Source organism: Ictalurus punctatus, chromosome 22, assembly GCF_001660625.3.
Source record: "Ictalurus punctatus breed USDA103 chromosome 22, Coco_2.0, whole genome shotgun sequence".
NCBI lineage: Eukaryota > Metazoa > Chordata > Actinopteri > Siluriformes > Ictaluridae > Ictalurus > Ictalurus punctatus.
The window spans coordinates 6,052,713-6,066,587 of NC_030437.2; the positions used below are offsets into that span (position 1 = coordinate 6,052,713).

The window sequence follows — 13,875 nt, forward strand, 5'->3', positions numbered from 1 at the left end:
TCTCTGACATGGAAAGGCATGCCATATGGAACCACCTGCAGAGGTGACATTCAGTCCAGTCTGGAAAAAGATAATAATAATCTTATCAAATTGCTCAGTAATCAATTATTTTCTCACTCACTCACTCACTCACTCTACACACAGTTCCCTACACAGTTAAAAAAAATTGCACTGAATTACCAAAAATGTCGGTCGAGTTAACAAGGCAGTTATAATGGTGGCCAGCTGACAGACATAAAATGCAGAAAACAAATAAACATGTGTAACATATTAAAACATTTGTGTATAATCAGTTCTTTTTATTATTTCATTAATATGACTTTTTTTTTTTTATAAAGAAAACCATTAATTCCATTTTGTCCCCCTCTTTATGCATTTGTGTAGGTTTTTTGGTTCATGCATTGTATTGTGAAATATCACAAATCTAGAAGGTGTGCACCATAGCTGACACCTAAATCAACACTTTGCAGTTGGGTTTGTGACTGTAGGTCATTCTCTCCAAATGCTATTGAAGTTAGAAACGTGTACACCAATGTCTTATGTAACTTTAACGTCCAACGTCAGACCAACTTTATGGCAGTGAATGAAATTTCAGATAGAAAAGTTCATTGTCACATCACAGTGTTATGTACCAGAAAGAGTGTGACTCCTTATGAGACATTACCTGAAAAAACTTTATGAAAGAAAAATATGAAATTATGATTATTAATAGATTATAATGTATCATATTTTGACAAAAGAATGTTAAAAGTAAAAAAACAAAACAAAACAAAAAAAAAAAAACAACTATGTATGCTAGGTCGTCACAAAGGAAATGAGAGGAAGCACTTCCGGGTCGCGGCTCATTGTATTGGTCTCCATCCCCGTTGCTCGAGAACAAGTCGAATCTTCAAGGCGGAAAAGACATATAAACAAGTTACATTTCTTCATTTGATTGGCGGTGAGTGCATGTTAATGTTTTTATTCTCTGCATTTGGTTGAAGGCGTGTCTGAAAATGTTTGTGGCAGAGGGATAGTTGGTGATCCTCGAACTCCGAGCGCACATATCCGGGTGATGGCGAGCAGAGATTATGGAGCGGTAGGCCGCGCGAGCTCGCAGGAAAAAAACAAACACGAGGCGCGAACTCAGTGAGTTAGCCCGATATAAAATAGATAACTTATTACCACAGCGCCTGGTTGCGTGTGAGATAATGTTCGGAGTGGGTTTAAAAAACCAGAGGGAGTGTGTTTCTCTTGGTGTTTGATGTGGAGCCGCTGCGGAACAGGGGCCACACATTTAGCATAACTAGCGCAGTTAGCGCGCGCTGATAACAGCTCAGAACTAGCCAGGTATAGGTTTGCTGATGACGTCATGCACGAAACAACCAGTGTGTAAAAAAACAAACAAACAAACTCGGTATTAGTGTGTGTCGCGGGGCTACAAAGCTGAGTAACCACAAGCTTATCTATATGGGCTATTAGACGACGCAAATGTAAATAAGTGGGGGGAAAAAAACCCTTCCTTTAAGTTTACAGCTACAGGAGAGTGTGATGGGATTTTCCAGAAATGTGATGTCGCTCATGACGCGTTTCCGTGCGATTCCGGAAGTCTGATGACGCGGGGGATTTTACGTCATCTTTTTCTTTCTTTCTTTTCTTTTTTTTTTTTGTTTGTGCTGCTTGTCGTATTTTTTTTTTTTTTCCACAAAGTGAGCTCTGTGAAGACATGGTGTGTCAAGGTTGCAGTAAAAGAACCCGAGTGTCCTGCACAAAACCCCTGACCTCAACCCCACTGAACACCTTTTGGGATGAACTGGAACCGGAGCGTCCTCGACATCCCCACGTCAGCGCCTGATCTCAACCTCCCTCTGAATGATCACAAATCCCCACAGCCACGCTCTATAATCTGCCGTAAAGCCTTCCCAGAAGAGTGGAGGTTATTATAACAGCAAATCGAGGACTAAATCTGGAACGGGATGTTCAACAAGCACACGTGGGTGTGTTGGACAGGTGTCCACAAACTTTTGGTGACATAGTGTATGTATGTACAGTATGTGTGTATATATTGGGGCAGGGCATTGGTCTCATTGCATTGTAAAATGATTAGTAACCCAAGGAATCATTGCACACGGAACGTGATGATTTGTAACGTCATGTCTGCGTGTTCGTGCAAGTGAAGTTTGCTCGTGTTACACTTATGCCACCTGCCATGACATCACCATGAACTATGGGCTCAGCGTATTTTGCTGACCTATGTGAGCAGGGCAGTTGGAGAGAAAGGGAAACACTCTTGATTTGAAAATAAAGGCCTCTCAAAGTTGGACAGCGTTTCGTGGTGATTTTGTAACCGTGGAAATCCCAGCGTTTAATTTTTAGCAATAAATTGACCTGAAAGCAGCATCTGTCAATTGTGCTCCCAAACAAACCGATAAGAGCGAGTGAATGTGAGTGGGCTCTTTTTGATCTGTAGCTGCGTTGAGCAGGAAACGCTGACCTTTCAGTCGAGCAGCAAGAGAGATAAGCAGAGCATTGCATTGCATCGCATGCCGTGTGGAAAGATAGCAGGAAATACAGACTTTGTGTTTATCAAGCAAATGTTATACCACAGTGCTGCTGAATTCTGGAATCTGATTGGTCGGAAGGTGGTCATCGTTTTTCTGGACCAGCACCTCTGAAGGTGGTTCTGTCTGCAAGGCAAATCGCAGGTTTATTATTAATCTGCATGTTCGAATACATGATCATTTTTGTTTTAACAATTTGCCCACATCAGATTTGCAGGTGTTCCTAAGTTCAAATTCAGCTCCCGATTTAAGGAAGAAGAAAAAAAGGAGAGAATGCAAGGAAGTCATCACAGCGTAGAACCCGGCTTGTTCTCTTAATTTACCCGTCTCACACAGGATCTTTTCATTCTCTACAACTACAGGCAGATTGGGATTGATGAGCAATGCCATCAAGTGCGGTTAACTTACTCTGGAGCGCTGTTCTGAAATACATAATTAGAGGAGGACAGAATGTTGTGCGGTTGAAAAATATCGGGGGCTGATTAGGGTAAGGGGACTTTGGGGAAATTCAATTTTTCTTTTTACAGAACTAGTATTCAGGTCTGAATGAACCATCTCAAAGTACTTTTGAAAAGTTGTCTTTTCGAAGGTCCCAGCTCCATACTGTACGTCTGTTCCGTTTCAAATCCTACCGTGCTGACGTGACGTTAGTCATGTGGGGTTTTTTTTTCCCCCAACCAAAGTATAAATTGGACTTAAACCAAGGTGTTAGATAAAGTCACCCATCTGTGTAGGGTTAGGAGAAATGATTGAAAAGAAATGATTATATCTAAGGAAAATTTGAAAGGGTACTATTAATAGTGCAGCATTTAAAGCCATGCTTCTTTTCTCGATTAGGCAAATGCCGCTGTCTTGAAGACGTTACTACGCACAAGCTCAGTGTTCGACGTGGACTTAGAGTCGTCATGGAAACATCGAAATCACCCAGGAGCGGGAAACATCACTCACGTTCCAGATCACGGTCAAGGGACAAAAAACGCAAATCGGGTAACTTTCTCTCATAGCTTTCGGGGTAAATAAATAATGTAATCTAAAACACTTGCACACTGAATGAGTGTTACTTAAAAGTGATTAGTATAAGACTAGTTATTACATGTTAAGTTATTGCAGGTATTTTATTTGTTTGTATTTTATACGTACACCTGTACACCTAGGCTGAAGATACTCTGCCTCGGTTTTTCACAAATCCACACACTTCATGTTCCTTTTCTTTTAGGTAGAGCGTACGCTTTGTATCGCATCAGAGGTCATTTTAAAACAGTTGATTTCAGCTTTAATTCACTATATCAGAATTCTAGTGGGTTAAACGTTTACACACACCATACTCGACTGTCTCTTTACACAGTCGGTAAGATATCATTGTAACTAATGTAATGCCCTTTAGAAGCTTCTGATTGGCCAGCTGTTATAATTAGGAGGTAATTGGAAGTGCAGCTGTGGCTGACCTTTAGCGCCAGTGCCTTTAGTGCTTGATACCATGGGAAAAGCCAAGCAACTCAGCCAAGACCTCGGGGCGAGGGCGTTAGGGTTATGGGGGGAAGAATTGTGGACCTTTACAAGTACAGTTCCTCCTTAAGAGCAATTTACATTTTGTTTGGGCATAATGATTAGTGAAAAAGGGGCAAGGCTTTTAATCTGAAGAACACCATCTCAGTTGTGAAGCACGGGGGTGGTAGCATCATGTCGTAGGGGTGTTTTGCCGTAAAAGCGACTGGTGCACTTCAGATAATAGATGGCATCAAGAGAAAGGAGGATTGTCTGGAAACACTAAAGCAACAGTTCAAGACTGAAAAGTTGCAAAGTTGGTCTCAACTGGGTTTTCTAGCAGGACAACGATCCTATGCAAAAGTATTGGAGTGGCCATCACACAGCCATGACCTGAATGCCATAGAAAATATGTGGACTGAACTGAGAAGGCGTGTCTGAGCACGGAGGCCCACAAACCTGACCGAGTTACACCAGTTAAGTGTTTAAAAGGCAATGCCACCAAACACTAATAAAGTAAACAGTGTAAACTTGTAACCCACTGAAAATCTGACTACGTAAATAAAAGCTGAAACAAAACAAGTCTTTAGCTAATATTTACTTTAAAATGACCTCTCGTGGAAATAAAGTAAAGTAGACGCAGGAAATGTGATGGTTGAAGTGTCTTTAGCCAGGGTGTCTGCAAACCTTTGGCCTGCACTGCAATTAAATGTCCTGTTAGTCAGAATGCAGCTAAAGAGAGCGTTAATGAAATGCACCGGGGTAAATAAATATTCCTGTCTAACGTGAGTCCAATTAAAATGTGCGGTCAGAGAATAAAACTGGAAGAGGAACTGAGCCTTGTGGAATACCATGCAGAATTTGGCACTTTTCACAATAGATCCGTCTCAACGGGACGAGAACGAAAACGTACAGCACACTCTCCGGTGTCTCAAAGTATTTCTTCATGCCAAGATGTGTGTGTGGGTGTGTGTGCGCGCCACTGCATTTGTTTCCTCTGAATTTCAGGTGAGAAGAAGCACAGAAGATCCCGCAGCAGAAGCAAAGAGGTAACTAAATTACAGACCGTTTCACTCACGTAGGTTAAGTTGATGTGGTCACGTCAGTATGTAATTTGTCATAAGTTTTAGGACAGGGTAAGTATGAAGCTTTTTACAGGACATGATGAAATGCCAAAATAAATTAGCTCTTGAGAGATAATTTCTCACACACAATGTCAGTTATGTGAAACTAGAGATGACTAAAAAGTAGAGTACAGATTGTGTGGGAATTTTTCTTTTTGGTAAAAGCCTGTATTTAGATCACATGATAACATCTCTATAACAAATTACACTCAGCGTGCTAATGCACGAAGAGACACTCTGAACAGAAGACGCTGCTGACAGATAGCAAAATTATATGCCTACACCTGGACAGGTAACTATCAGCCTCAATCTTCCACTTGCCTAAAAATGTTTTTTTTTTCTTTCTGTCTAGCAACCTGAATTATTGCTCTAATTTTCCCCAAGTCCCCCCCCCCCCCGTCCCCCCCCCCCCTACATGAGTTGCATTGATCTTGATCGATCTTTGTCCTCTTAACCTGTATGCATGAATGCTGGGGGGGAATGTCATGAAAAAGTGAAGTGAAAGGCTAGTACGTTTCAGAATACTAGTGCATCCAAAGGGGAAGCCTTAGCAAGCCTGACCTGAAGTGGGGGGGGATTCCGACACAGGGCCGTATTCAGAGTTGCGTCCTGCTCGCATGGTAATTGCATTAAGATCGGCTTTCAGACCTCAAACTTATCTACAGGCTTAAGCTGTATTACGGCAAGACACGCAGTGCGCCACTATCTGACAATTTGTGGTGAGCCTGAAACACGATTTCGGTCTGCATGTAGGTTCAAATTGATACGGATTGCCATTTGAGGGCAATATTAAATGTGTAGGGATGACAAATTGTCATTGAATGATCCCTGAAGTGGATTATATGTATGTATGTATGTATGTATGTATGTCTGTATATTGGCTTCCTTGTTAATAAAATCATGAACTCCACCTATGTACAGTGAACTGTAACCACAGCACATGAGTGCTCGGTCAGTTTGTCCTTTAAACCGTGAACACGTAAAAACAGCATTTTCTCCACGTTCAGCTTCACGTTCTTTTCCTGCCGTCAGTAGAGAACATTAGACTTCTAACGTTAGGCTTCTAGTTCATCGTGCTCATTTATAGGCTGATGGCTGAATAATGTTGGTGGAACACATTCTTACACCGGGAAATTTTTGTTATTGATTTATTTCTTACAATTGTGAACTGTGTATTTATGACAATTAGGATGCTTCCTGTTTACAGTGGTCTTAAATGTAGTCACAATTAGAGCTGCAACAACTAATCGATAAAATCGATAATAATCGATTTCGATTATGGAAATCCTTGTCGATGAATCTCATTATGGATTACTTGGTCTGTGTGCGGCACGGGGTGTTTTTACTCATTATGTTACTTTTGTTCCGAAAACACGCTTCAGAGAGTAAATACCAAAGTTGTGTCTCAAATGAAGTGCTGTACACTTACACTATGCACTCTGCACTACCGTCTAGTGTGAGGATTTTAGAAAGGTAATCTCGTCTCAAATATATCACTAGCAGTTTTTATTTACTAACCGGAAGTATAAGCCGTTTCCTAGTCGACGGCGCATGACGTCATACACATGCTAGCTTTAGCAGACACCCAGAGTCACCGATAATGACTTTCTTCAGTTTACTGTTTATGTCCATGTTACCTTTTATTCCCAACATGACCTCAGTCACCATCAGACGGAGGCCAAATCGTCACGTGACCGAGGAAGAAAGTCCTCTAAGGCAGGAGAGCATTTAATATTAAACACCGCGGAGATTAAACAGTGCTGCACGAGCACAAAGTTATGTTTATGTCCAAGATGCTCCACTGTGTGTAAGGGGCAGGGAAACTGGTGCACGCTGCTTAAAAGGTTTAGTTTAATTAAAGTTTATCATTATATGTTGTATTTGCGCGTTTGCAGTGTAAATTCTGTTGTTTATTATAACGGAAGTGTTGTGTTAGTAACGAGGCCGTGTTGCTCCTGACGCGCTGATACAGAGTGTAGCGCGAGTAAAATCTGTAATGTCTCATTAAAACATTATGATCAAAAGTAAAAACAATTAAAATAATATTCCTAAAGGCAGCGAGTAACAAACAACAAGGTGCAGTGAAAGGGGGCGTTTTTATTATTAATTTAAGACTGTAGTTTCATTCAGTGCTTTTTGTGCATCCATTAAAAAAATGCGTAAATACTATAAAATAAATTTTATATGTATATAAAATAGTGTTTATGCATATTTTTTATGGATGTACAAAAAGCACTGAATTAAACTACATTACACCTTGTGCAGTGTAATCGTTAGTTGCAGCCCTAGTCACAGTATATTCGAGAAAGATCAGATTTTTATTTGCGTCTTTGCCACCCTCTCATTTTCATGTGGTCATGTTTAATATATTCTGTGTGTGGTGTTTGCTGTTTTTTTTATTTATTTATTTATTTATTTATTTTTTGTGTCCGTCTCTTTCGTTAATGCAACATTTTGTATATGTATGCAGTTGACCGCGAGGGGAGGAAGGGAGGGTGCTCTTTATTTCTGCTTTATTATATCAGTCCACATTTTATCCCAGGTTATAAAGGTGGTCGTTGACACAGTTCAATACCAGTTGTACTGAAAGCCCTAAACAAGAGAAATCTGGCAATCTTGGAGGCGTGATTTTTGAAGTTTTGAACTCTGAATACGACCTTCTATTTCGAGTTAGGCTAAGATTTGTTTTAATTTTTTATTTTATGATTTTATCGTTTAATAAGGATGGGATTTGTGCCCAAAAATATTTGGTAAGAATGGTATGTGGACACTTTTTGTGTTTAAAATAAAAAAAAAAAAAATTATTTACTTTTAAATAAAGATGTAGGTGAGGAGGGGTGGTTGGGGCTGTGCGTATTAAAATCATCTTAAAAGATGCTTGTTCCAAAACTGGCATACTAACTCTCTTTGTCACACTATTTTCCTGAAAGAGACCACTTCTTCTTAAAACAGGCACGGCGGAGGGACCTGGACAAGACGGTCAGATCGCACAGCCGGTCCGAGGACACGCTGCACGGTTCGGATAAAGAGCGCGAGAGGCTTTCAGAAGACAGCGGAGAGGAGCGACACCGGCGAAAGGACAAGAAGTCCTCCAGAGGAAGAAGCCCATCCAGATCACGCTCAAGGGACAGGTAACATTAGACGTTCACGTCAGTAGTATCATGCCCAACTTCATGATACACTGGTGTTCCTATAAATATGCTCCTTATATTTCAGAATGCTGAGCTCTACAAACATGATGTTAATTCACGTTATTATTATTCAGGATGATTTCAATGTATTAATCATATACAAAGGTGTAGAGTAGGGCTAAGCAGTTCCTGTAAAACTACATTTTGATTTAGTTAATAAACAAGCAAACTACAGTCTGGCAATATCAGAACAGTATTATTATTATTATTATTATTATTATTATTATTTAACTTTAATTGTTCTTACTGCACCACATTTATTTCAGTTTTGAGCTTCCTGAAATATGTCCTATCGATATTTCCTTTAGTGTTAACTTGATGCGGTCTGTTGTTTTACGCTCACAGAAAGCATCGTAGTCGAAGTCGGGACAGAAGAAGGTCTCTGTCGCGCAGTCGCGAGAGGCGATCAAAGAGTCGCGAGAGGAAGAGACGACCCAAGTCCCGATCCAGATCGCGTTCCAAGCACAGGCAAAGGAGCAAGAGTCGCAGCAAAAGCAGGTATCTGTTATTATTCACAACGATTGGCTATACGTTTATTGCCAAGGATTACCAATACTTCAATAACGACGTTAACCTTGGGTTAGTTTGTTATATTTCTCCATCGAAAATGACTCAATCCATTCAAACAGAACCAAGTTACACATTCACTAGGCTTTCTCAAATCAGTCATATGCCTAAATGTTTGAGAATCATAATTTGACAACTGAATATTTCGTATTGTTTCCATTTCCTCTTGCAACAGAGAGAAGAAGAAAAGGGTTGAGAAGGTGAAAAGGAAGAGTCACAGTCGCTCTGCCAGTCCTGTGGCTTTCAGGGGCAGAAACACAGCTATGGATGCACAAGAGGCGTTGGCCAGGAGGTAGAGTAGTGTTTTAAATTTTAAGTGCTTAGAAGATCGTAATGTACATGTTGTGGGAGATATTTATATATAAGAAAGAACTGTTTAGTTCTATACGTTTCTAGATGGTTGTATATGTCAGAAAAGCTTTACTTGATTTATATTTTACTTTGGCACACAGGTTGGAGAGAGCCAAAAAACTTCAAGAACAGAAAGAGAAAGAGCTGCTGGAAAAACACCAACAGCAGCAGCAAGAGATCGTAGCAGGTAAGGAGCTTTATTTTGCTGTATTTTAACATTGTTTAGCCATCTGGTGAAAACTAGCTTCGTCTTTAACACTTTGTTTTTTGACTTGACCCTCCAGCAGCAGCAGTGGCAGCAGCGCCGTTGCTCTGTGACAACGCCCCAGCTGCCGTCTCCAGTCCGGCGCTGAACGTGGCCGCGCTGCTTGCTTCTGGCACACAGGTCACACCACAGATCGCTATGGCAGCTCAGATGGCAGCGCTGCAGGCTAAAACACTGGCGGAGACGGGCATCGCTGTGCCGAGCTACTACAACCCCTCAGCGGTCAATCCCATGAAGTTTGCTGAACAGGAGAAGAAGAGGAAGCTGTTATGGCAGGGGAAGAAGGAAGGGGTGAGAGAGGGGGCGGAGTCTGCGTTCAGGAAATCGAGTTTGTTTTCAAAACTGGATTAGCCTTTCGTCAGAAAGAAATCATATAGTAATGGCAGAGGTTACCCAAAAATGTATTTTCGCATTGTTGCAATCAGGACCGATGGCCGTATACCATTAAAATGGTCGTTGCTGTCATTTAAAATCTTCATGTTCTTTGTGTTGAAGGATAAGTCCCAGACTGCAGAACTTTGGGAGAAGTTAAACTTCGGCAACAAAGACCAAAACGTGAAGTTCCGCAAACTGATGGGCATCAAAGTAAGTTCAAATCCTGTACTCGCGCTACATGGAAATGTTCTTAAAACGAAGCACTGTAAAACATAATTAACTCTCGATGGTACTGATTGAGCGGAAGGTAGGCAGGTTTAGATCGGGATGTGGAAAATTCACAGTTAAGACATTGAGCTACTGATCGGAAGGTCGTGAGTTCAATCCCCAGCACTGCCAAGCCGCCACTGCTGGGCCCTTAACCCTCAACTTCTCAGATGTATAAATGAGATAAATGGAAGTCGCTCTGGATAAGGGCATGAGCCAAAATGCCATAAATGTAAAATTACAAACAAAACATTTTAAGGTAGTGTACCGTTTTATGTATATGCTCACCACCCACTTTAATAGGAAAATATGACTGTGTGTGGTGCTCAAGTAAATAAAAATACTTGGTTATAATACATAATAAATGAACTTTAAGGTCCTTTGTTTCCTCAAATCAAAATGGCTCTCGTCATGAATATAACCATAGGAGCTGGCATGGCGTTAAATAGGAGAGAGAGAGAATTTCCTCAAATCCATTTTCTCTGGTTCTTCTTTAAAGACAACTTGATATAGAAATTCAGATGCGTTTTCTTCTGCGGTGTGTCTGCTTCTGCATTAGAGGAGGTGTAGATGGATGAAAGGGGTGAAAATGTAGTCCCAGGTTTGAGCCCATGTTTATTGTGGCCTGTATGTGCAACCAGGAACGGAGAAATGCAGAGGTCAGAGTTTGTACTCACCGCCGCAAGCCTGAAGGCGTGTTACAAATCGAGACCTCAGCACTAGAGGGTTCTCTCATTTCATTCTTAACCCAGATACAGGGTCTTCTTCCACTATCCGTACTAAATTACATCTTTGGAGTCTTCATTTTGTCTTGAGTGCACTCGACTGTACATAAACAGTCGACTTTGTTCACCTGTAGGCTGAAGACGACCCATCTACTGGAGACCTCAACGAGGAAGGCATAAAGACGCTGCAGCAGCAGGAAGAAATGTTCCGTAACCTGGACGTGCAGTACGAAATGGCACGCTCGCAGACGCACACGCAGAGGGGGATGGGCCTGGGCTTCTCCACGTCTTTCTCTTCGCGAGGGATGGACCCTGTCTGAAAATCCGCCGTTTCACTATTCCATCATCGGCTCAGCTTGTTTTTAACGCGTGTATAGAAAGCTGACGCTTTAGATCGCATGGATGTTGGTTTGCATCTGTAATTTATTCAAATACCAGTTTTTGTCTTGAAAGAATCCAGATGTAAATACGAGTGATATGGTTTTATGTTTTTTTGTTTTTTTTTTGGTAGGATTGAACTGCAGATCTCCGGAAATTTTACACAAAGGTGCAATAGGATGCCGCATAGCTTTATGGGGGATTTGAATGTTGTAACTTCATTTTCATTTCTTTTTTTTTTTTTTATATACATAACTCCGTTTCCCGTGTGGATAGAACAGATGTTGCTTAGAATCCTGCTATGAAGAACATGACCGAACTCTTACCATCAAAAAACACTGGCATAGTGGCCACAAGTGTGCCAAGCTGTTGTAACTGCTAAACATTAAAAATTTTTGTTAGTCCACAAATATTACTGTGATTATTACCATCTTTCAGTAAATAAATATGAAAATGTTTACCCCTTAAAGAATTCCTAGTCTTAGAAATGTGGGGAGGGCTGTTCTTCAAATGACTTTTTGAAAAAGGTATCCTTACAAAAAAAGATCATTAAATTCACACTGAGCTCCACAGAGGCATGGCAGAGAAATGTAATTAATTATTAATTAATAACAAAAACTGCAGGGCACTGATGATGAACAAGCTGTTTTGTCTTTTTCATGCTAATGATTAGTGACATCTGAAAGCCAAGGGAATAAATTCCTAACAGTTTGGAGTGTTTGAGTATTTCAATGTCTCTTATTTCTAGTAATTTGAAATTAGGTTCGCTTTTCTAGTACTACTGGAAACTATTAGCACAAATGACTGAGTGCCTGAAAATGTTCTGTTTCTTCCATTTCTGGAAAACACGTTTTAAATAAATGAATTGTTCTGGAAATGTGAGTGAGGTGCTGGACAAATAAGTTTCACCTCTAAGTTCGCTGAGATATCTGAACATATTGTAGTTGGTCTTTGGTGATGGTAGAGGCGGAAGGAGAAGGATTTGAAACGATTTCAAACTTGACCAGAAGTTTAAAAAGTGAGTAAGACTGTATGCTTTAATAATACAGTGGAAATGTTTGCACCCCCACAGATTTTAAAAGGGGTGGGGTAGGTAACGTAACACTGCAGTTTATAGAATTTAAAAATCGTGCATCAAAGCTTGCTGCGTGTGAGGCTGCGGTCAGAGCGTCCGTGCTGACCCATGTCTACCGCTGAAAGCACGTACAATGGGCACGTGAGCATCAGAACTGGACCATGGCGCAATGGGAGAAGGTGGCCTGGTCTGATGAGTCATGTTTTCTTTTACATCATGTGGGCGTCTGGAGAAGAGCTGGCACCAGGATGCACTAGGGGAAGAAGGCAAGCTGGCGGAGGAAGTGTGATGCTCTGGGAAATGTTCTGCTGGGAAACCTCTGGTCCTGGAATTAATGTAGATGTTAATTTGACACGAACCACCTACTTAAACATTGTTGCAGACCAAGTACACCCCTTCATGACAATGGTATTCCCTAATGGCAGTGGCTTCTTTCTGCAGGATAGTGCACACTGCCACACTGCAAGAACGGTTCAGGAACAGTTTGAGGAACATGACAAATAGTTCAAGGTGTTGACTCGGCCCCCAAATTCCCCAGATCTCAATCCGATTGAGCATCCGTGGGATGTTCTGGACAAACAAGTCCGATCCATGGAGGCCCCACGTCACACCTTGCAGGACTTAAAGGATCTGCTGCTAAAGTCTTGGTGCCAGACACCACAGCACACATTCAGATGTACTGTGTGTTCTGACACCTTTCAATCATAGCCAGAAATTTGTGCTACAGTAGCTCTTCTGTGGGATCGGATCAGACGGGCTAGCCTTCGCACGCCACGCGCATCAGTGAGCCTTGGGCACCCATCACCCTGTTGCTGGTTCACCGGTTGTTCTTCCTTGGACCACTTTTGGTAGGTACTAACCACTGCATCCTGGGAACACCCCACAAGACCTGTTGTTTTGACCCAGTCGTCTAGCCATCACAATTTGGCTTTTGTCAAAGTCACTCAGATCCTTACACTTGCCCATTTTTCCTGCATCAAACACATCAACCTTGAGAACTGACTGTTCACCTGCTGCCTAATATATCCCACCCCTTGACAGGCCCCTTTGTAACGAGATAATCACTGTTATTTCAGTGGCAGTGGTTTTAATGTCATGGCCAATCAGTGTGTATATTGTATGTATATTGAAAATCTGGCTTCTGGCTTTAGAATTTTGAAATATTAACAAAAAAGTAAACGTTCAAGTTTCTGCACTATTTCTAGGTCCCTATTTAAATGTAAGCAAATGTGTGACATTGACCATGTTAACTGCTTCGTACAAAAAGTTAGATTTTCCTCATGACTAATCTCTTATTTTGAAGCACGTGTTCAGACGACACGTCGATGGATTTGATCTAAAATGGACCGTAAGGTTTTACACAAACTTCTGGAGTCCGTGCCCGCTCGAGTCCACACTGTCATTAGAGCAAAAACTGACGTACCAAATACTAAGCAACTCTGAAATTCATGTAAATATTTCAAAGATTCTACTTTTCACTCCAGTCGTTGTCAGTAATATAATTTGTATTGAAAATTGTTGTATAAAATTAG

The 13,875-nt window shown here is 41.1% G+C and overlaps 1 protein-coding gene across 3 annotated transcripts; it reads left to right on the top strand.

Annotated features, from left to right (window-relative positions):
* Window positions 1–806: 806 nt before the first annotated feature.
* Window positions 807–11,988, top strand: rsrc2 (arginine/serine-rich coiled-coil 2). 3 transcript variants are annotated; one of them, XM_047149806.2, is made up of 11 exons: window positions 807–940; window positions 3,378–3,527; window positions 5,034–5,074; window positions 5,363–5,441; window positions 8,102–8,280; window positions 8,686–8,838; window positions 9,083–9,199; window positions 9,360–9,445; window positions 9,543–9,814; window positions 10,019–10,108; window positions 11,025–11,988. In XM_047149806.2, exons 4-11 carry the CDS (start codon window positions 5,424–5,426, stop codon window positions 11,208–11,210), a joined length of 1,101 nt encoding a protein of 366 aa, XP_047005762.1. In that variant the 5' UTR covers window positions 807–940; window positions 3,378–3,527; window positions 5,034–5,074; window positions 5,363–5,423; the 3' UTR covers window positions 11,211–11,988. The 3 variants fall into 3 exon arrangements, with proteins under 3 accessions (XP_047005762.1, XP_017307794.1, XP_047005761.1); XM_017452305.3 differs by lacking the exon at window positions 5,363–5,441; XM_047149805.2 differs by lacking the exon at window positions 5,363–5,441 and having other exon boundaries at window positions 9,546–9,814.
* Window positions 11,989–13,875: the final 1,887 nt, after the last annotated feature.